This window comes from Equus przewalskii, chromosome 6 (assembly GCF_037783145.1).
Source record: "Equus przewalskii isolate Varuska chromosome 6, EquPr2, whole genome shotgun sequence".
NCBI classification, from domain to species: Eukaryota; Metazoa; Chordata; class Mammalia; order Perissodactyla; family Equidae; genus Equus; species Equus przewalskii.
In genome coordinates this window covers 21,193,338-21,216,725 of record NC_091836.1, presented here as the reverse complement: position 1 = coordinate 21,216,725, position 23,388 = coordinate 21,193,338, and the positions used below count along the sequence as shown (strand labels likewise).

General features: G+C 39.4%; 2 protein-coding genes across 8 annotated transcripts in view; both read right to left on the bottom strand.

Moving 5' to 3' along the window:
* Positions 1 to 2,923: 2,923 nt before the first annotated feature.
* On the bottom strand, positions 2,924 to 10,052 carry PTS (6-pyruvoyltetrahydropterin synthase). 4 transcript variants are annotated; one of them, XM_070624881.1, is made up of 7 exons: positions 9,856 to 10,052; positions 8,215 to 8,294; positions 6,939 to 6,961; positions 6,494 to 6,550; positions 4,121 to 4,191; positions 3,869 to 3,923; positions 2,924 to 3,102 (listed from the first exon to the last, which is right to left on the bottom strand). In XM_070624881.1, the coding sequence occupies exons 1-7, from the start codon at positions 9,933 to 9,935 to the stop codon at positions 3,064 to 3,066; spliced, it is 405 nt and encodes a 134-aa protein (XP_070480982.1). In that variant the 5' UTR covers positions 9,936 to 10,052; the 3' UTR covers positions 2,924 to 3,063. The 4 variants fall into 4 exon arrangements, with proteins under 4 accessions (XP_070480982.1, XP_070480980.1, XP_070480979.1 ...); XM_070624879.1 differs by having other exon boundaries at positions 6,939 to 7,030; positions 9,856 to 10,018; XM_070624878.1 differs by having other exon boundaries at positions 2,924 to 3,923; positions 6,939 to 7,030; positions 9,856 to 10,014.
* A 1,075-nt stretch (positions 10,053 to 11,127) lies between these two features.
* Positions 11,128 to 23,388, bottom strand: part of BCO2 (beta-carotene oxygenase 2) — a 48,176-nt gene continuing 35,915 nt past the window's right edge. For all 4 annotated transcript variants that reach the window (XM_008542058.2, XM_008542056.2, XM_008542060.2 and 1 more), the window contains 4 exons: positions 16,036 to 16,173; positions 15,274 to 15,456; positions 14,673 to 14,783; positions 11,128 to 13,299 (listed from right to left, as the gene is read on the bottom strand). In XM_008542058.2, coding sequence (XP_008540280.1) covers positions 13,186 to 13,299; positions 14,673 to 14,783; positions 15,274 to 15,456; positions 16,036 to 16,173 — 546 coding nt within the window. In that variant the 3' untranslated portion in view covers positions 11,128 to 13,185. The remainder of the gene's footprint in view (positions 13,300 to 14,672; positions 14,784 to 15,273; positions 15,457 to 16,035; positions 16,174 to 23,388) is intronic.

Genomic DNA, 23,388 nt, shown 5'->3' with positions numbered 1-23,388 from the left:
TAGTTTACAAGACTGTGACTTCTGTCTTGCTAGCCCTCCCTCTCCCACCTTCCTCCTCTCTCCTCCTCCCCCTCCCCCTCTCTCCTGCTGGCACTCTCCCTTGCCCTCTTCCTTGCTCACTCTGATGAAGCAAGCTGCCATGTTGTGAGTTGCTCTCTGAAGAGGCCTATATGGCAAGAAAGGGAGGGAGGAACTGAGGCCTCAGTCCAACAACCCATGAGGAGCTGAATCCTGTCAAAAACGACGTGAGTCGGGAAGCTGATCCTTCCTAGATAAACCTTGAGATGACTGCAGCCTTCCCAGTGATCCTGAGCCAGGGTCCCAGCTATGCCACATCCAGATTTCTGGAACATTAAAACTGTGAGATACAGCCATAAAAAAAGACAAAATCATCCCATTTGCAACACATGGATGGACCTGGAGGGTATTGTGCTAAGCGAAATAAGCCAGACTGAGAACGACAAAGACCATATGATTTCACTTATGTGTGGAATATAAACAAACACATGGACAAAGAAAACAGTTCAGTCATTACCAGGGAAAGGGGGGTGGAGGGTGGGCACAGGGGGTGAAGGGGAGCACTTATGTGATGACAGATAAGAAATAATGTACAACTGAAATTTCACAATGATGTAAACTATTATGAATCTCCATTTTATTTTATTTTTTTAATAAAGATTTTTATTTTTTTCCTTTTTCTCCCCAAAGCCCCCCAGTACATAGTTGTATATTCTTCGTTGTGGGTCCTTCTAGTTGTGGAATGTGGGACGCTGCCTCAGCGTGGTTTGATGAGCAGTGCCATGTCCGCGCCCAGGATTTGAACCAACGAAACACTGGGCCGCCTGCAGCGGAGCACGCGAACTTAACCACTCGGCCATGGGGCCAGCCCCTGAATCTCCATTTTAAAAAAAGTAAAAAAAAAAAAAAACTGTGAGATAATAAATGTGCATTGTTTTAAGCTACTATGTTTGGGGTATGTTGCTATGCAGCAGTAGAGAACTAATACACTCACCCGCAGGGTGGTTATAAGGACAAAGTGAGGTAATATAGAAAGTCCTCAGCAGAATGCCTGACACCACAGGAGGCACTGCACAACACTAGCTCTATTCTCCTTGCCCTGTCGCTCTATTTCCACTGCCACCACCACACTCCTAACACCCACCGCCTCATGTCTAGATCCTTGCAACAGGCTTTGCAACTGGTTTCCTTGCTTCCCTTTGTCCAGCTGGTTATCTTTCTTAAAAAACAAACAAACAAAACTTCAACAGCTCCCTATTCCTGCAAGGATAAAAACCAAACTGATAGTCAAGGCCCTCCAGGCTGTCCCCATTGTTTCCAAGCTACCTTCCCAACACTCTCACACCTCGTCACCACTCTATTAAGGTTAATCTATTCACTATCTCCCAAATACATTCCCAGCCTCTAACCTCACTAGTAAAATCCGACCCTTAGGGTACTTATTCCCTCTTTTCTGCTGAATTCCAAACCACCACTCCCCCTGCCCCAGCACTTCAGTACCATTCAAGACTTCCCTCCTCCACTAAGCTCTTCCAAACCTCACCACCCCACAGCAATCTTTTTCCTTCTCTAAATTAATATTTACTCATTTGGTTTTTAAAATCATCAAGATATAAAATCTGAGAACAGGCAGAAGCAACTTCAGAAAGCATCTGGTCCAAGCACTCATTTTATGGTAAAGAAACTGAGGCTCTGAGATGAAAGTGACACAACTCAATAGTAACAGGACCAGGACTAAAATTCAAACCTCAAAAGTTTCATGTCATTCAATTCTGAAAATATTTACAAAGTGTCCATTATGTATAAGGCACTATAAAACTTCAGCAGTTTCTACCAATATGCCATCCATTTATTTAATCAACAAAAAATTATTGAGTAGTATTTACCAGATACTCTGCTTAGAATAAAGACTTTGTCCATAAGGAATTCAAGGTAGTGAAAAATCAGAAAGTTAAAGCAACAATTGAAATATAGTTTGATAAGGTCTCCGACAGCAGGTTCTAGGGAGACTTAGAAGAAAATCACCTACATATTTAGTCCTTCACTCAACTACTCACTTATTCACTCAAGAGACAGATAGATAGATAGATAGACAGACAGATAGAAAGACAGATGATTGACAGAACTCCCAATTTCCTACGGAGAGCAAGTAAAAAAAGTGCTCTCTTGAAATAACTCATAAACAACAAACACCTGGAATGTCCATGTTACTATGAAAAATAATGTTTTTCTAATATGATATCAGATCTGCAAAATTGGCATTTGAAAAAAAAATCTTGAAATATGCATACATTATCCTTTTTTTACAGTCTGTGTTTGGGAGTTAGACAGACCCTGAGTGTCAAACACTCAGTTTGCTATTTATTTGCTGAGTGATCTTAGGCAAGTAGCTTAAACTCACTCAATTTTAATATTCTCATCTGTAAAATAGGTATAATACCTACCTTGCACGGTATTTGTGGGAATTAAAACATAAAGTGCCTTAATAAACTATAGCTATCCTGTCTTTCAAGTCATCAGTACAAAATATATAGGAACAAGTAACATAAAAATTGTGTTTGATAACTAAAACACATTCAGATTTTTTTAAGTGGGCCCTGCATTACTATCAAAATTTATCATAAAATTCCTGCAGTTACTAACTCTCCAAAATAAAAGTATACTCCTCTGAAAATGTCTCTAATAGAGTAACCACTGCGTAAGTCTTTTTGCTATTTTCAGGAGGAAACAGTCTGAGAATACATTGTGTATTAGTTGCTATGTGGAGAGAAAAATAAAACCCTATAAGAAGTAGAATACTAAAGAGAACACGAGAGAGAACAGTTCTTTGTGCAAAGCAAGTAAATACATTCCTGTGGATTTAGTCATGAGCAAAAGACACCAGAGATGAATGCCAAGAATACAGTTCAACTTAATCAAGTAAGTTTAATGATCAGAACAAAATGGGATCAATTAGGAAAAACTGTATACAAGAGATGCTTTACAGAGTAATATATCCTTTTCATGTTGATTATTTTAATAGGGTTTAATATATGTGATTATCCTTCAGTCTTCCGAGTTAAAACTGTTCAGGTGGCCGTAGGTCTGGAAACATGCACAAATATTAATAATAAGTAGTTTACCGATATTCCATGATTTGTTCAACATGCTGTTCCTCACTAGCAATTCATAGTTTAATAAGCTGTGCAAAATTTCAATGAACGATATGCAGTAAAGCAGCATTTCCATCAGTCCTTGTACATCCATTTACAATGCACTGCCTCAGATGATTTGTGTGTCTAATTTTCACTGAATAAACTTGGGCCTGAAGCATACCCTAGAACAAACAGTCAAGGAATACACGTTGTCTACATTTCCAGACTCTGTGATCACCTGTATTTTATTTGTTTAAGATTCACCTACTGTAAGTCTTATAAACACTTTTGCCATTTATATTATATCAAGAGAAAAACGAATACTAAAAATGAGATAATGAAAAAACAAAAATAGATTTCTTTTGCTTTCAAATAATTCTACACCAAAACATTTTGCTGAAATGAAGTGATTTTTAACCTACAGATGAAAGACTCCTAAGTAATACTCAGGATACATTACAAATTTGGTTTTAGATAAATTTCAATTTAAAACAGGTCTTACTGACAATTTCAATAAATTAGGCACTCAAGAACTCAATGTGGAGGTCCAACAACTATGTGATGATTTCTTAACAGTCCGAGGGGAAAAAGATCTTTTTCAAATATGGAAATCAATTAAATCTTTCTATAGTATCTACCCCTAAGACCTATTCTCCTTTATAAACTACAATGTTATTGTCAGTTTCATATACTTTCACTTTATAAAGAACACCCACAGGAAGAAATTTCTGGAGGTTTTCCCAGATATATACAGCTACATTTTCTGTTGTGCTGTAGAAGAAAAGAAAAGAAGATCAAAAGGCAAATAAACAAAATTTCATGTTTAATAGTTACAGAGAACACAAATTCTAGCTTTTAAAAGATATCGTTAAACTAAAACTTTAGAAATCACACAGTCATCAGACAAAATGTTAAAATCAATTCTTCTTCCTTACTGTCTATACATAAGGCAAGACAGTCACACTCACCTTACAATATCTGCAAAGTATGGCACATCCAGATCCAGATTCTTATGATCAAGGGGCTTCATAATTGCCTCCTTTAGACAAACAAAGGAAAAACATCATTGATTCCATTTATGACTCTTAATTCCAAAGTGTTCCACCTTTGCCTCTAAACCTTACCTGATCATTTAGCCGCTAACTCAATACTTGTAAGTACTACATCTGTGTCTTACAAACCAATCTTACAAAGTTTAAAGTTGTAAAATAAAGTAAGGCCCAGCTCTCCATAATGACTGGTTATCCTCATTACTGCATGCAAAGAGGTAAGACACCAAAAAGTAGAGAAGAACTCACTGGAGCTTTCTCATAACGAGCCATTGTGATTCATAATTCAGTTTAACACTTCTTGAATTCTGTCCCAAAACCTACCAGAAATACTTCTCCCTAAAGTCTCACCTTCAGCATAATGCCACAATGTTTTAGGACAAAGATCCAGTGAATACTACATTTTTATAAAGCAGGCTAAGACTGAAATTATGTAAGTGGTTCTAAATTTCTGCTATAAGAAGTAACTTAAGAATGATCTTGGGCTTTAGGAGAAAAAACCTAAATACATAAAGACTGTTATTGTTTCCTAATGTTTATATACAGTCATGCACCACGTATAATCACATTTCAGTCAACGATGGACCACACATATAATGTTGGCCTCATAAGATTAATACCATATAGCCTATGTGTGTAGTAGACTTCACCATCTAGGTTTGTGTAAGCACACTCCAGGCACTCTACGATGTTTGCACAATGACAAAACTGCCCAACAGTGCATTTCTCAGAACATATCCCTGTGGTTAAGGGACGTGTGACTGTACACAAACATAATGTTTTTCTTTGTCAATGGCAAGAATTGTAACTGTCTCATCCTTTCTAAGTTTTTACTTTCAGCTGTCATACAAAATCTAAGCATTTGTGAAACAATCTAAGTTTCCATATGGTATAGTTCCAAGAAGGGTACTTTAATAACAATAATAGCAATCATTTTTTGAGCAAAACCAGAATCATATAAAAAGATAAGCCCTAAACCAAACAACCTTTAAAATAGATCAAACAATATCTACGTGGATATCAAGAAAATAAATATCTTTGTTTTATCTTCAATTCTAGTTCAGGTCCCAACTTTTCCATTGAAGCCTGTTCTACAGGGCTCTTTCTAACTCTACCCTCCATGGCCATGATGAGCTACTTTTACTGATAGGAGTGTGTGGTGTCCTTCAGGTATACAAAGGTGGGAAAAAGTATAGAGAACCTGTCTAGTATTTAACCACAAGCTTGCTGGGGATGTCTCATATTCCTCATATTGTTGTCTTGTCTTGGACAATACTGTGTGTATATGTCCCCAGTAAGTGCAAGAACTCTGTCTTTATAGCTTTCCTAAAGTACTTTGAACACAGTGCTGTTTGTTCATTCTTCATTCTCTTATTCATTTATTCAACCAACACTTATTAAGCACTTATCATTCTGTACCTGCTAGAAAAGGCAACACAAGCACTCTGTGAGTAAGGGGTATGTCTCAGGCATCTTTGTATTTCTAGTACTTAGCTCAAAGACTGAGGCAAAGTATGCAAATATATGGATTATAAGTAATGTGAAAGTAAGGATTATTAATAACAGCATTTTTATGAAACAAATGTCAAATTTTAGAACAAAAATAAGGAGCAGAGCTGAAGGGAAGAACCAAAGAAACAGGCGAAATGAGGGCATAATAAAAATGAAGCTGGATAGGACATCTACTCCCAGCTTTGTAAAGGACTAACCACACGACCTAGGGCAAGTCAGTGAACTGTCCAGCGTCTCTCAGTCTTAATCTATAGAATGAAGAAATTGGTCTAGATAATCTCTAGACAAGAACTCTATAATGATGCAATCAGTAAGCCCTTTATCGCATAACTTCTTTTGTGTCATCCCTCTGACGAAGTGCCCCAGTGAGTTTATAATAAAGCTAGAGTGAATGACACAGGTTCGTGTTAAAAATCTGTGACCAAAGGCATAAGGAAAATTCAGAGAAGGGAAAAAACCCTCAAAGAGAAAGTTGTATCTTGAAAGAAGGGTAGAATGTGTTAAATGGAGGAAATTAGGATACGCCAGCAAGAAATACAAGATTAATATGCCACATGTATTCCCATCATTGTCATACAACTGTGACTAATTTCCACTGTCACCCAAACACCTTTAGAAGAACACGAAAGTAGTTCCTCCAACTGCCCCCCCACTCCCACACCCAATTCCACTCACGAGGTCACAGAACCTCTGGAGACACTCGGCTGGGGAAGCAAAAAGGGGGCCATTAAATATTATACTTAGGGGGCAGCACATAATAAATATCCAATGTGCCATTACCTCCATATACTCTTTGAGGTCAGTCAAATTCATAACCATGCCTGTAACAGGATCAATCTAAAGAATAAACAACAAAGGTGAATATTACTATAATATGCTCTCTTCGTATTTAAACCTCTGGTAAATTATTAAAGGCTGTCCAAGGTGCAGAAATTGTGCCCACATCTGCCTTCCTCCCCAAGACAATCATCGATCTCAGCACAGAAACACCAAGTGCTCTAGGCAACCTGTTCATTATACTGCTCTTCTACCTGTCCATGCACAGCACAGTAAAGATGACACATTGGGAAAGGAAAGGTCTGGAATGGCAGCAGCTCACCATACACAAAGGTCAACAATGAAGCAATACTGATTTGAACAGAATTTTGCAACACAGAATCCATCACGTAGGCTGAAAGAGCGTCCAGCAATCTTCACAAACCATACAGATATTTTCAGCACGTACCTCTCCTTGTACTGTCACCACGACTATGGGAAAGAGAACAAAATACCAAAAAACCAGCATGACTTTCAACAGATTAACATCCAAGCACAAGTCTGGAACATAAATTAAGTATCAGATCTCTGGCCTGCAAAGCCGTATATTTTCCCCAAAACATCTTTTCTTTTAGTTAAGATCTTTTTATCAACTAAAGCAAGACTCAGCCAAGACAGAGGAGCTTAGAAGTAGCTTTGGGTAAGCAGAGGAGCTTAGCCAAGGCCAAAAAGGGCATAAATTCTGCTTATGATGTTGATGCACTGGGTAAGAAGCTCCATTACGTAGGCTCGAGATACTGCTCGATCACTGCCTGTAAAAGTAGAAAATGTACAGCAAGAAGTCCAGCTACACACTGAGCTAGTCCAACTCTGGGCAGTACGTTTCTGAGCAAGCACAACTATTACTGGGCCTAAAACACTTATCCTTTTACTCACGTGAATGTATACACAGTTTACAGCAATGCTTTGTAAATTAACAAGTGCTTGTATGAAGCATTTGAAAAATCTTGATGATTAAAGAGCTTTATAAATTAATAACTTTCATATATTTTTTCAGCTCCACACATACACCACTAGGTATTATGTGATAAATGAGTAAATGAGAACGAGAGGTATCACAGATCAAGTAAGAGGCGGTAACTAAACTAGAAATCCTGATCTTCTGCCACTTTTTCTGGTCCTTTTTCTCCACCATACCATATGCTGTGATGCTCTATGGCTTACGGAGCTGTTTTTTGACACCTCAGCTAGATCTCAATGAATCAAGTCTCTTACCCTTGCATAAATTAATTACTTTCTTGGAACACAGCTGGCAAAGTTTTAGACCCAATGTATTTTCCTGCCATACAGCATATTCCCAACCGATATTCCCCTTTTGCCAGTCATTATTTACTCAAAGAACACAATCTAATTTTAAAACTGGCCTCAGCGATACCTAATTAGAAGGAAACATGGTGCCAAAAGGATCTCATTATGCACACTAAGACCAAGGAAAAAATTATTTAAACCATTTATTTTTTTGGACTATCTGTAACAGAGCAGACAATTGCAAGGTAACTCTTAAGACATATCCAACCAAGGCAACAGATCTTTTCATTTTGAACTTCCACTGAACTTCTCATTCAAGGCTCAAAGCATTCACGCTCTGCTCTGTCCACAAGGCTTCCTACTCACTCAGACCACGTTTGCCGAACACTCTTTCACCCTTATTGAAAGGGCTAAAATTTCATCAGTTTTTCTCTCACCTTTATAATTGTGCCCATGGCCATTTGGATTGTTGCATTTCCCAAAGAGTTTCAAGTTTTCTTCATTACTCAGAGATTTGCTGAACAAAAAAAACAAAAAAAAAGTCAACACGACTCAAGTTCAGACACCTTCTCTATTCCCTTCATTTATTATTGGCTCTAGGCTTTGAAAAGCTTCACAATTTGTTATTACTTTAGCTCACCAAATGGAAAGCCATAAATCAATTTGATTTCATTACTCAGCTTTATGTTAGAAACCAGGGCATGCCCCCTAATTAGACTACAGCACCACACAAATTAGCATAAACAAATTCAACACTCTTTCACAGCAAGATTCCAACAACTGATCTGCTCAAGGCCCCTCTATTTTTCAACTCAGTAAACATTTACTGAACACTTACTACATACTAGGCACGGGACGAATGAAGTAAGGGCATACAATGACAAAAGAAGATGCTTGTCCTCAAGTGGCTTAAAATCTCATTCCTCCTGAAAAATAATTACACGACCTGGTATGTCTCCTCTTTCACAATCTTGCTTTATTAGGGCCTCAACTACTGCCTACTGACAACTTCACCAATCCATTGAGCGGTATTCAAACTAGGTGAAACTTCAAAATTATAATACTCAGCTGTTGTTCCAAATAGAGAACAATTTTCTTAATAGATTTTTATACCTAGACTTGTCCAGTCAGCTCTACATCTTCAGCGAGGCCTTATCACCCTCCTACGCTTGAGCTTTCTATTTTACAAGCCCTTTCTCTCTGAGACCCTCTTTATTATTTCCTCCACTTTCTCCTGCTCATCCACTTCTTACATTTAGAGTACTACAGCTCGCAAAGCTTCTGCACAAAATGATCCCGCTGTACCCTCCACAAAACTGGCCACATTGTACACTCCGGACAGAGGCAGCGACCGGTGCATGCTGATCCCGGCTGCATCCCCGTTACCTAGCACAAGACCAGACAAGCAGCAACAAACACCCGTCCAGTGAACGAACGGATGACCCTTGTCAGGGAGAAATTATTATCCTCATTTTAATAAGGAAACGGACGCTCAGAGCGTGGAGCTTGCTAATGAGCGGCAACACTCTGCTCAAAATCAACTCTTCAGTGCAATCGAGCCGCCAGGACGCTGGGTTCAAATCCCAGCTGTGCTGCTTGCTCTCAGAGCTGCCTTAGGAAACTGAACATCTGGGTGCATTTTATCTTCGGTAAAAGGTGCTTGTCTTGCTGTAATTGTGTCAGTTCCAGGAGCTAATGCTCCTGGCATGTAACCGTAGCTAACGTTTCTTGAGTGTACCGTGTTCCTGGCGCTGTGTAATCTGGGCAGGTTTAACTCCTCTGAACGTCCCCTTTGAGCTAAACTAGGGGAATCTAAGATTGGACAGAGAAGTTGCTTCAGGTCACAGAGGCAGCGACAGGAGCTGTTTGATTGCGCGCCCCGGCCGTGTCTCTCCGCAGTCGGCTGCGTTACCCCCCACGCAGCACGGCCTCCTCTGGAGCCCGGTCGACCCCAGATGTCTCTGTTACTGTGTCAAGGAAGCCAGGCGGCCGCACGAAGGCCCGAGTGCGCCCCGCCCACGCCTCGGTTCGCACCCGGGACCCCGTCCCCCAACACTGGCACTGTGCGCACACCCCACCTGTGGAGCCGGTGGGTCGCGCTGAAGGAGACGAGGCGGGACACTCGCGCCCGGCGGCGGCCGCAGCCCACCGCGCTCATGGCCTCGCAGGCCGCGCGGGCACCGGCGCCTCCCTCCTCGGCGCGCGCGGGCTCGGCGGGCGGGGCCTCCCCGCGGCTGCGCAGGGCGGGCGGCGACCCCAGAGCGCTGTCCGCTTCGCGAGGCGGCCGCGTCGTCGGGCGGCGGGGCTCCCTCTGCCGCCTGGAGGCAGTAACAGGTGTCCTTACTATCTAAATCTCTGGACACCAAGAGTCCAAATAGCTAGGTGTACCTTGGAGCGGTCAGATTAGGTGGGTGGGGTTTTAGTGTCCCTCATTTTTATGTCTGCTCAGCCTGAGGCCACGTCACGCGGTTAGGGTCAATCTGGACACACTCTGGGTCCTGGAGGGACCTCTTGGAACCACCCCTCCCACTCCCTACTAGAAAGCCCTGGGTTACAACAGAAACCTCCAGTGGCTGGTTACTCTGAGATGAGTCCCAGGGTCAGTGCGCTTAAAGCATAAAGGGAGCAGGAATTGGAGGGCATGTGTGGGACCACGTGGCTTTCAGAGATGATACTACCTTTGGACTAAAGATTCTTACTAAGAGAAATTCTCAAGCTGTTCTTATCAGCCACACGCATGCACGGACCCGTTTATCACTCTGGGTTGGCGCCATGTAAACACATGCCCCCGTGAACACACACAGCAATCCTCCGTCCAGTGTAGACCCCTCTGGAGTGATGAAAGTGTTGTGTTTCCTCTCATCTGCTCATAAGGAGTGTCCAAACTACTTACAGGTCCCAGTAAAATGTCACATCTTGTCTCCATTCATTCTTAAATATTTATTGAATATGTACTCTGTGGCTGGCACTCTTCCAGGCATTGGGAAGCATGGACAAAACCATGGGAGTGGTAGAAATATAAGTTCCAATGGTGATTTCTCTCAAATCTCTCCTGTCTCCAGCTATATGTTGTTTGCTCTGCATTAAATTATTTATGTGTTATGTGCAAACATTCTTCACACATTTTCAAATACTTTTCTGACCTCCCCCATTGGGCCGTAAAGAAAAAACTTCCAAGAATTATACACTTCAGAGATTTTTGAGATAGAGACTATCTAGTTCAGTCCTCTCACTCTACAGATAAGAAAACACAGGCCCATATAAGTGAATTACTTATCCAAGATGACTGATAAACAATATTTCCCAGGCATTGACTACATCAGATAAATACTCTTAACAACACCATAATACTCAGTGGTCACACAAACACTTTATTCATTCCAAAACAGTTGAAAGAATCAAATTAAAAAGTAAAAAGTAGAAGGAATTTCTGAGAAATTGCTTTACTTATTGACTTCAGGAAAAATTTAGTCATTGCATTTGAAGAGTTCTTGCTCTAAATTTTTTTATTAAAGCTAATTCTATATAAAGGTATTCACCAAATTCACTCTCAGTGATCCTGTTATGGTTGAATTGTCCCCCCCAAAAATTAATGTATTGAAGTCCTAACCCCCAGTACCTCAGAATATGACTTTATTTGGAAATAGGGTCTTTGCAGATGTAATTTGTTAAGATAAGGTCACTAGGGTGGACCCAAATCCCTTTTCCCCTCACTTGTGCACCACACACTCCCCTTCCTGAGTCTGCAGACAATGGCCAGTGATGAGTTGGCTGGAGAGAGGGGAAGAGGCCCTGCCTAGGTTTGAGTCTTAGTCATATGCTCACTCAATTTTATGAGCACTTTCTCCATTGGATTACCAGGCATACGCTCCCAGATTTTAAAATGTCATCAATCCTTTTTCGTCTTTTCCTTTAAGAACCTTATAGATGGTAGAGCCAAGGTAGAATTCAGGCATCCTTGGGTCAAAATTTTATGATTATACTGCTAACTTTTATATGTTTAAATTTCACTCCCTGTGTATCAGGATGGAGTAAAGGTTTACAAACAGAGGAAAGACGTGATCAGATCTGTGTACTTCCCAGATGTCAACTAGAGTCTCCTTGACCCTTCAGATTCAGAGAAGATCTAGATCAAACCTCCATGTCTTGTCTGGGGAGTACAATGCCTTTCCAAGGACTTCCGTGAAATAGCAGATGATTTATGTTCTTATGGCTACCTCAGCCTCTAAGCTCCCACATCTGCTACATTCACTCTGTTGAGGCATCTTCTTCCCATTCTGTAACTGCTACTGTTGTTCTGTATCTCACCAACCCAGATACAAAACTTGGAACTTTTATTTTATTGCCACAATGTAAACCCCCACACGTGGCATTTGTGTGTATGGAACACTTCATTAAAGCGGATAGAGTTTGTGACGTTTATAATAACTCAAGGAAAATTGAGAAGCAATTGATTATGTTGGTCCAGGACTGTGCAGTGAGCCTAATGAGGTGACTACATGTTTGGGGGGCTTCTCCAGCAACATTCAGCCTGCACAGGGAGCAAGGACAGTTTAACTGGCCCAGGGTTGGAGTTTAGCGGAGGGAGGGGATATAACTGGAGGAAAAGGGAACAAGGGATTTTGAAGGCCTTAGCAAGAGTGTGGCTTAAGTGATAGACCTAGGCTGATTCGAGCTGTTGGTAAAAACTGGGGAGGGTTAGAAATGTGGAGATTATATGGTCTCTAGTGCCACCTGTTGCCCAACTAACTGAAGAACTATCTACTTTTCATCAATCTCTGAAGAACTATACATCTGGAGATTAGAAGAAATGCCTGATTTTAGTGATGTCCCTCAAAAGAACACCCTATGCGGGGTGGGAGGTGGTAGTGGGGGTTCAAATGCAGTGGCATCTGCATGGACAGCACAGAAACAGCCAGTTTAGAAGAAGCCTCCAAGAATGACATAGCTGGCTTCCTGTTGTCTGTGAGTACCTTGGGACCAGTGGCAACAGGCAGGCTGGGATGGAAAAAACATGTTACTTTTCAGATCTATATTCATATTCTACTATCTATGATTATTTGTATTTCTCCTCCTAAGTGTGAGGACCTCTGTCACCCGCCTATCTGGTGGTGGTAATGACCCAGTTCTAGTTTTTCTTTCATGTATTCATATTACATAGAGGAAGATATGTCTAGTAAATATAAATTTAAAACTCTCTTCAAAAGGTTGTATCAACACTTGCTTAATGTTTTCAAGGAAGAGTCTGAAGAAAATATAAACCCATAATTATCTCATGAATTCTGTTTCTAATAGAAATTTAAAACCCAGTTATCTATGGTTTGAAAGGTAAGATGCCCTTTTTGCTCTCTCTTCTGTACAGAGCACATTCATTTTAAACGTAGTTCCCAGATCTTGTGGTTGTTCCATCAGATGTTTACGAAGGTGCCGTGGAACCCATAAGGCATTTGCACAGGCACCTCTGCTCGGCCCAGTTCTTCAAAGTTCTTGGCATCCAAGACTAGGAGAAAATTGCTTTCATTCTAGAAAAGGAAAGATAGTACTGAAAATTCCTTTTTTTTCCCCATCAAAAATCTATCTCCTCCACTGGGCTGTAAAGTCACTAAGGGAGAGACCATGTCCTACTCATCTTCATATCTATCCCCAGCTCTGAGCACAGTGCCCTGCCTATCCATTCACTGAACGTTTGTTGAATTGGTAAACTAGACTGAAAAAGAAATTATGGTGAAGAAGTTCATATCTAGAGCAAAAAAATTAAGTTGTTTACATTAATCACCTTCATAGGATCTCTTTGAGTTTAAGGATTTTTTTTTTTTTTTTTTTTTTTGGCTGAAGAGGCTTCACCCTGAGCTGACATCTGTTGCTAACCTTCCTCTTTTTGCTTGTGGAAGATTTGCTCTAAGCTGACATCTGTGCCAACCTTCCTCTATTTTGTATGTGGGTCGCCACCACAGCATGGCCACCAATGAGTGGTATGGGTCCACACCTAGGAACCAAACCTGGGCCACCAAAGTGGAACACACAGAACTTAACCACTAGGCCACAGGGGCCAGACTCGCATGATCTTTCTACCTGCCCCTTTTCAATCTCTCAAGAGACATAGAAATTCTTTCCTCCAAATCAGAAATGCCTCCATTTCATGTTACTGTGGAGCTGTTCAAAAGGTAGCATTGCAGGGCTGACTGAGAATTTCCCTGGCCTAATTACAGGAGTGGCAAGTACATGTATGAGGACTAAGTTCTCCTAAACCCATGGCAGACATTACTAATTGACCACAGCATTTTTCTCACCAAACCCTTAAAAAGCCTCAGAATCCTATACCCCAGGCAGCCACCAATAATTGATCAAAACTGGTACTCAAAGTGAACCTATTTGCCATAAGATTGCCCTAGATGAGAAGTTAGATATCAATATTATTGAAACACTAGGTCAGGGCTTGCCACATTAGACTTTTGGGTCATTCGATTGGAATTGGCAGCATAGAAGATGGTATGAATATTAGACCAGAAGTCAGAAGATTAAGATTCAAATTCTGGCTTTACCACCATGCAATCTGTTGCAAGTCTTGGCTTCCTTAAGTTACAAATTCCACATGTGTAAAATGTTATCCCACAAACTCATTTTGATCACTAAATCAGATAATACATATGAAAGTAGTTTGTAAATAAATTCCTATGCAAATGTAAATTACTACCATGGTTCTACAAATAGAACTTTAAAATAACAATAAAGTACGGATTATGATAAAAGAGTATGTAAATAGTAAGGAGAGGAACAGAAGGGAGATTGTGCCATAATGGAATCAAAATCACCTATCAATAGCATCACTAAATATAACCCTCAAAGGGCTCAGTGCTCATTTTCTTTCTGACTAGTGATAGTGAAATACATTTACCTGGTTGGGAGTGATCACCACGGAAAGAATAACCCCACCATCTTCTTCATTGGCTCCTGGTACTGGAACAAAAACAGGTTCTGAGGGATAAAAGCCATCTTCTCTCCAAACCTGTAAATCCCAAAAAAAGGATCTGATAAAAGGCTGGTTATGAGCTGGAAACTTTCTATAGCTTTTGTCACTCCCAGCATGAATTGGGCTGTCAATGTAATATTCCAACTGTAAAAGAATCAGGCTCCCTGAGTTGAATATAGGCTAGAGAGAGGGAGCTTTTGAGCTGCAGATTCCATGATCATCAAACACAATTTGTATAATTATAACTTCCCACCAACCTGAAATATAGGCATCCCAACAACCTTAACCCCACGATTTCTCTAAAAGTAACATCATGCACAGAATTGTTTTTCTGGGCTTGTGGTTCATTGAGATGCTTTAGAGGGAACAGACTCCTAACCTAGGTGATCCCATGGTTCTCAAACTTAACAAAAGCAAATGGCTGAGCTGCTTAAATACTAAAGAATCACAAGAGCTACCTTAAACAAAACAGAAACTACTTCGACGGTCTTTTAAGAGTTCAGGAAAGGAAAGAGATTTTCCTTACCTTCAGTGTCTTGTTTACCACATCAACCTTGATCAGCGAATCCCCCACCAGATGCCGAAAGCCACAGCCATAGAAGAAATGATACTTTTTGCCACTGAATTGGCCATAGTTGATCTGGGGAAATTCAACACCTCCTTGCTCCTCTAGGTCCTCGGGATGCAGATTTTCATAAGAGCACCAAATCTAAAAGAGGTTCCAAAGGATTTGTAGTAATTTTTAATTCTCACTTATTTTCTTCAGTGTAGGTCAGTGAGGGGCTAATACACTATAAAAGTTTGTGACAGGGCTTGGAAACGGCAGTCCTACGTCATTTTTCACATTGTTCCTCTTTCTATCATATATATGAATACATAAAAGATTATTGGGTTTGGTGACTAAGCTGTCAAATGGCACAGGAGGGGCAAGTGGGCTTTTTATTCTACTAAAGCTAAGACATTGACAGCTCCATGACGATGTGCCTGTGATAAGCACAAATTACCTAAAAGGTTGGGCTGGTCCATACCAATCTCAAATACTTAGACATTTCATAACCATTAGAAAGTTGCATACATCTGTTTCAAAATACAAAAAGGATAGGTAAACACAGTGCTCACTCCCACCCAGAATTCTGCGGTTCTTGTGCAAGCAATGTTCCATAACCTTACCCTGTTTAGTTGCATGTTACGAAACTTACTGGGCACCGAACATTGTGGAGAAAAACCAATGAAAAAACTAATACTGTTAAAGTTCAAAGTCTTAGTGTAATGTCCATTCACAGCATACCTTTCCATCAGCCTGTTTCACAGCACTGGCCGAAGAATAGGACAATGGGCTGAGGTTCTTTCCTTCAGGGGCATCCAAACTGACATGTAAAGGCAAAACAAATCTTCGAGGGAAAGACTTGGCTGCTGAATTATAGACCTGTTCAGGAAAGAGAAATAAACAGATGAGAAAATTGTCATTCATAGGATAACAGTATGTCCCAGTAATTTAGACCCGGTCAACATTATTGGCATTCCTAAGTAATTGTGTAAATGATAATTTTCATTCATTCATTTGTTCAACAAGTATCTGTTGAGTACCTACCATAGGCCAAGCACTGTTTTAGACACTGGGAATACAGCAGTGAACAAAACAAAGTCTCTGGCCTCATGGAATTTATATTCTAGTGGAGAAAGAATGCTGAGAAATAAGAAATAAAATATACGCTATTGGGGTCGGCTCAGTGGCACAGCAGTTAAGTGCGCACGCTCCGCTTTGGCAGCCTGGGGCTCGCTGGTTCGGATCCCGGGTGCAGACATAGCACCACTGGCAAGCCATGCTGTGGTAGGCATCCCACATATAAACTGGAGGAAGACGGGCACAGATGTTAGCTCAGGGCCAGTCTTCCTCAGCAAAAAGAGGAGGATTGGCAGCACATGTTAGCTCAGGGCTAATCTTCCTCAAAAAGAAAATATATATATATATATATGTTATTAATTAGTGTCAAATAAACAAATGATTATATAGCCCAAGGTCTGACAGTGATAAGTGCCATTAAGAAATATAGTGCAGGGTGAGAGACTAGAGAGTAACAAGGGGTGCTTCCTTCGTCAGGTTTGGTCACGGTAAACCTCTGTGCAGAAAAGGACTAATTTAGCAGACCTCAGTTGCTCAAACCCTGCACATTCTCAGGAAAAGCCTGTTTTCATGACTGGTCCTTGGCTGGCACCTGGAAACCGAATTCTTGGAATATTCTGTCTGATAGTGGTTTTGCACGCCTGAGGCGTTGAGTCACACTGTACTTGTTTGTCCAGATAGTTTGTGATAACAATGTGATTTATAATGAACACTTGCTTTCCCTCTGGGAGTCTGGAGCTTCAGGAACTGAGGTTACTCATGTAGGGGCTATATGCCTACGTGCTGATCTCCAACAAAAACCCTGGACAACCAGCTTGGGTGAGCTTCCTTCGCAGACAACATTTCACACATGCTGTCACAACAAATTGCTGGAGGAATTAGACGTGTCCTGTGTGACTCTACTAGGAGACGACTCTTGGAAGCATGCACCTGGTTTCCTCTAGACTTCATCCCATGTGCCTTTGCCTTTTGCTGATTTTTCTAGGACCTGTGAGCCCTCCTAGTGAATCATCAAACCAAGGAGTGGTCTTGGGGACCACCAACACAGTCTCTCTGCAGAGATGGTGTTTAAGCAGGAGACTCTAATAAAATAAGTGAATTTTTCTGACAATAAGAATGCTTAAAACACATTTTCCTCTCTTGAAATACTGTAAAATGGAGAACAAACCGTGCCTTTTCCCCTCATATACCTAGTCCACGTTATCTCCATCTCATGCCAAAATGTTTTTACTGAGCAAAGATTTAGCGCCATTTTTAAGTTTCATAAAGAGTTAGCTTTTAAAAAATTACTTTTAAATTTATTTAGATGTATTTCTCTTTTGCAAAACTATAGCTGAACACAAAGAGATTTCCAATAATGGTGGATTAGGTAATGTGGATCAACTGTCCCATTGAGAACAGCTAGAAAAGCTAGAAAAAATGTTTAAAAAAAGCTACTTGAAGGCATTGGTGAGCTAAAAAGGCAGTGAAGAACAATGGGGCAGAGACTTGGGAGGAGAAGAAAATCCACAGAGACATACTAGATATTGGGGGCAACTTTTCCCCTAAGCACATCAGCTGCTTTTAGGAAAAGGCAGCTGAAAGGCTGAGAAAAATAAAAGAATTTTTTAATTAAACTTTTTTATTTTGAGCTCACTGCAGATTCACATGCAGTTGTAAGAAATAATACAAACAAATGTACAATTGATTAAAAACTTGGCAAAAGACTGGAATAGACATTTCACACAAAAAAAATACAAATGCCCAATAAGTACATGAAAAGATGCTCAATATCATTAGTCATTAGGAAATGTGAATCAAAACCACAATGAAATAACACTTTACATCGTTAGGATGGCTATTACTAGGGGGAAAAGAACAGAAAATAACAAACGTTAGTAAGAATGTGAAAAAAGTAGAACCCTGTGCATGCTGGTGGGAAGGTAAAATGGTGCAGCTGCTATGGGAAACAGTTTGGCAGTTCCTCAAACAGTTAGATATAGAATTATCATGAGATCCAGCAATTCCATTTCTAAGTATATGCCAAAGAGAAGCGAAAACAGGGACTCAGATATTTGTATGCCAATGTTCGTAACAGCATTATTCACAAAAACCAAAAGGTGAAAATAACCCAAATGTCCACCAACAGATAAAGAGATAAACAACATGTGGTATACACATATAATGAAATATTATTCAACCTTAAAAGGATGAGATTCTGATACATATTACAACATGGGTGCCCATTGAAAAGATTATGCCAAATAAAATGTCAGACACAAAAGAACCAATCTTGTATGATTCCACTTATATGATGTACCTAAAATAGGCATATTCATAGCAACAGAAAGTAGAATAGAGGCTACCAAGGGTTGGGGGTGGGTGTGAGGGTAGGGGCGGAGGGGTGTAGAATAGAGAGTTGTTATTCAGCGGATACAGAGTTTCTGTGTGTGATGATGAAAAAGCTCTGGAAATGGATAGTGGTGATGGTACAACATTGTTAACATACTTAATGGTACTGAACCGTACACCTAAAAATGGTTAAAAGGGTAAATTTTATGTCATGTATATTTTATCACATTAAAAAAATGCAGAGAGAGCCCATGTATCTTTCATCCATTTTCACCAATGATAATGTCTTGCATAACTACAGCACAATATCAGAACTGGGAAATTTACATTGATATAATCCATCAAATTCATTCAGATTTCATCAGTTTAACATACACTTGTTTGTGTGTGTGTGTCTATTTAGTTCTGTGCAATTTCATCATGTGTAAATTCATGTGATCACCACACAACACTCAAGATACAGAACAGTTCCATACATACACAATGAAATACTACTCAGCCATAAAAAAAGATAAAATCTTGCCATTTGCAACAATATGGATGGACCTTGAGTGTATTAGTCTAAGCGAAATAAGTCAAATGGGAAAAGACAATTACCATATGATTTCACTCATGTGGAAGATAAACAAACAAACATACAGATGTGGAGAACAGATTGGTGGTTACCAGAGCGGATGGGGGGTGAGGGGAGGTGAAGGAGTAAAGGGTCACATGTGTAAGCAACAGATGGCAACTAGACTTTGGATGGTAAACGCGATGCCGTCTATACAGAAGCTAAAATATAATGTTGTACACCTGAAATTTATATAATGTTATAAACCAATGTTATCTCAATAAAATAATAAAATTAAATTAAATTTTAAAAAAGATACAAAACAGTTCCATCACCACAAGGATCCTTCATGCTACCCTTTTATAAGGATATAGCCACACCAACTCCCCCACCACTTGATCCTAATGAGAAGAGATTTTGATAGTTCTGAGGAGCTAGAGAGACAAAAGTTGGAGTTCAGGGTCTGCAAAGAAGGGGATGCCCTGATAAACCTCTAACTCTTTGCGTCAGGACCACTTAGGTCTGCACCCTAGGAGTAAAAATAACTAGAAATACTCCAGCTCTTGCCGAGACTGTATCCTCACTCAAATTATCTCAACCCCTATAAATAGATTAAGAATATCTGGAATTGATAATGTATCCTAGCCACCTGCCAGAAGCAAATGAAAATCTTCTCTGTGGGAAGATAACATCATCCTGGGTCTCAAAATATCTCCACAATTTTTCAAACCCAATATTCCATATATGATAAAAATTAACCAGCACATGAGAAGACAAGAGAGTATGATAAAAAGAAACAATAAGACAAAGAACAGATGCTAGAAACAGAACCACAGGGGATCCAGATAATAGAGTTATCAGACTTTATTCTCAATATGTTGGAGGAAATTCCTTTCAACTGAGAATTGTAGCAGAGAACTAGAAATTATAAAGGAGAATCAAATCAAAATTCTAGAACTGAAAAATGCAATGAGTTTAAGAACTTAGTGGCTAGGTTTAACAGCAGAATAGACACGGCTAAAGAGAGAATGTTTGACTGTAAGACAGATAAGAAAAAATATCTTTAGAGAGAGAAAAGGATGGAAAATACTAAAAATAACATAAGCAACAGAGGACAGAGTGTAAAGGGGTAACATATGTGTGCTGCAGTCCCAGAAAGAAAAGAGACAAAGGTTTTACCAGATGTAATAGTTGGAGAAATAAGGGGTGAAATTTTTCAAAACTAATTAAGGACATCAAACCATAGATTCCAGACTCCCTAAACCTCCAAGTAAAATAAATCAAAATAAAACCATATTGAGAGATATCATTAACTACAGAAAATCAAAGAAAAGATCTTAAAAACAGTCACAGCGGAAAAAAGATCAACTTTAAAGGTGCAAAGCTTAGACTGACAACTGATTTTTTAACAGAAATCAGAAGATAATAAAATGGTGACCTTATAGTGTCAAAAGAAAATAACAAACAACCTAATTCTTTATCCAATGAAAACATCCTTTAAGAAAGAAGATAAAATAAAGACATTTTTTTTTTAAGATTGCCACCTGAGTTAACAACTGTTGCCAATCTTTTCTTCTCCTTTCCACTTTTTTCTCCCCAAGTCCCGCCAGCACATAGCTGTATATTTTAGTTGTGGGTCCTTCTAGTTGTGGCACATGGGACGCTGCCTCAGCATGGTCTGACAAGCGGTGCCATGTCCACACCCAGGATCCGAACCAGTGAAACCCTGGGCCCCGAAGCGGACCGTGCAAACTTAACCACTCGGCCATGGGGCCGGCCCCAAGACATTTTTCTGACGAGCAAAAACAGATTTCATCACCAGCATATCTGAACTAAAGAAAATACTGAAAGATATTCTTCAGTCAGAAAGAAAATGATTCCATGTGGAAGCTCAGAGAGTTTGGAAGGAATTAAGAGCAATAGAAAGGTAGAGATGTGGGTAAAGGGGTAGTATGGGTAATCAAGATTTTACATAAAGCCACACTAATAATAATGCCTTATAGGGTTTAATAGAGAGAGAGAATTAAAATACACAAGAACGGTAGCATAGAAATCAGAAGTAGAGTAAATGGAGTAAAGTGTTCCTAAGTCCTTGGATTGTCTGGAAAGAATTAAAAGAACCAATTTATAATATATTGTGTTAAATCAAGGATGTATACCATAATCTCTAAAATAACTACTAAAAGAATGTATAACTATCAAGCTAATGGGCGAGGGTGGGGTGAAGTTTGGGGGAGGGGGGGTGGAAAGGAAATAAGAAAATATACTCAAACAATCCAGAGAAGGCAAGAAAGGAGAGAGAAAAAAAACTAGTGACACAAATAGAAAGCAAATAGGAAGATGGCATATTTAAATTCCAATATATTGTTGATTCGTTCAAATAAATGCCCCAATGAAACGTTAAGAATTGGCACAATAGAGCCACCCCTGACGGCCTAGTGGTTAAAGTTTCATGTTCTCCACTTTGGTGACCTGGGTTCTCTTCCCAGTCACAAAACCACACTACCTATCTGTCACTTGCCACGCTGTGGTGGCAGCTCACGTAGAAAAACTAGAAGGACTTACAACTAGGATATACAACCATGCTTGGGGTTTTTGGGAGAAGAAAACAAAGAAAGAATTAGCACAATGGATTTTTAAAATATATGCTGCTTACAAGGTACACATCTAGAAAGATTAAAAGTAAAAGAATGGAAAAGTTACAGCATGCAAACATTAAGCAAAAAGTAGACTTCAAAGCAAAAAGCATTACTCAAAGATAAATGTTCAATAAACTAGGAAGGGAAAACAATTCTAAATTTGTATGTACTTAATAACAGAGCACCAAAATATATAAAGTAAAAATTAGCATAACTATAAGGAGACAGAAAAATCTATACTCCAAGTAAGAGATTTTAATATACCTTTCATGTTATATGATAACTGATATAATAGAGATCAATAAAAATAGAGAAGATTTGAATAATATTAACAAATATGACCTAATTGACACATATAAAATACTGCATCCAAAATCTAGGACATATATTATTTTAAGTACACATAAAACATTTAAAAAATGATCTTGGGGGCCAGCCTGATGGCACAGCGGTTAAGTTCGCACGTCCCGCTTCTCGGCGGCCCAGGGTTCGCTGGTTCAGATCCCAGGTGTGGACATGGTACCGCTTGGCACACCATGCTGTCCCTACCAGGTGTCCCACATATAAAGTAGAGGAAGATGGGCATGGATGTTAGCTCAGGGCCAGTCTTCCTCAGCGAAAAGAGGAGGATTGGCAGTAGTTAGCTCAGGGCTAATCTTCCTCAAAAAAAAAATGATCTTATGCTGGGCCATAAGGCAAATCTCAATAAATTTTATGTTTAGAATCATACAGCAAAATTAAGCTAGAAATCAATGTCAAAAAATAACTAGAAAAGTGCCCATATGCTAGAAAATTGAAAGACACATTTCAAAGAAGAAATCTCAATAAGATTTAGAAAATACTTTCACTGAAAAGTAATAAAAATAAAACATAAAACTTGTGAGATGCAGCCAAAGCTCTTTAGAGTGAAATTTTTTTTCTCAAAGGTATATTTTGGGGGGAAAGGATCAAAAATAAAGGATCCATACCCTTAGAAAAAGAACACTAAATTAAACACAAAGAAAGTAGAAAAGGAAATAATTAAGAGCAGAAATCAATGAAACTGAAAACAAACAGACATTTAAGAGGATCAGCTAAGCCAAAAAGATGGTCCTTTGAAAAGCCTCATTAAATTGCTAAGATCCTGGCAAGCCTAAACAAACAAAAAAGGCAGTCAGTAAAAACAACCATATTAGAGATAAAAACAGGGAATATCAATTAACCCTACATACATTTTTTAAAAACATAAGATGATATTATGAATAACATTAGGTCAATAAATTTGAAATTTTAGACGACATGGATAAATCTCTAGAAAAACACAATTTGCCAAATCTGACACAATAAGAAATAGAGAATCAGAATAATCCTATATTATTAAAGAAATAGAACTCATAATTTACGATCACCTATTAAGAAATTAATAGGTAGATCTTTACTGTTGAATTATCCCAAACATGTAAGAAATATTGCCAATCTTATATATTTTCATACAAAGAATAGATAAGAGAACAA

Coding starts and splice junctions, on each gene's coding strand:
- PTS (XM_070624878.1), bottom strand. CDS start 9,935: ATGAGCGCGGTGGGCTGCGGCCGCCGCCGGGCGCGAGTGTCCCGCCTC. Junction 7,031..8,214: donor CCATGGGCACAATTATAAAG/GTGAGAGAAAAA, acceptor TTTATGTTCCAG/ACTTGTGCTTGGATGTTAAT. Junction 3,924..4,120: donor TACTTTGCAGATATTGTAAG/GTGAGTGTGACT, acceptor TTTCTTCTACAG/CACAACAGAAAATGTAGCTG.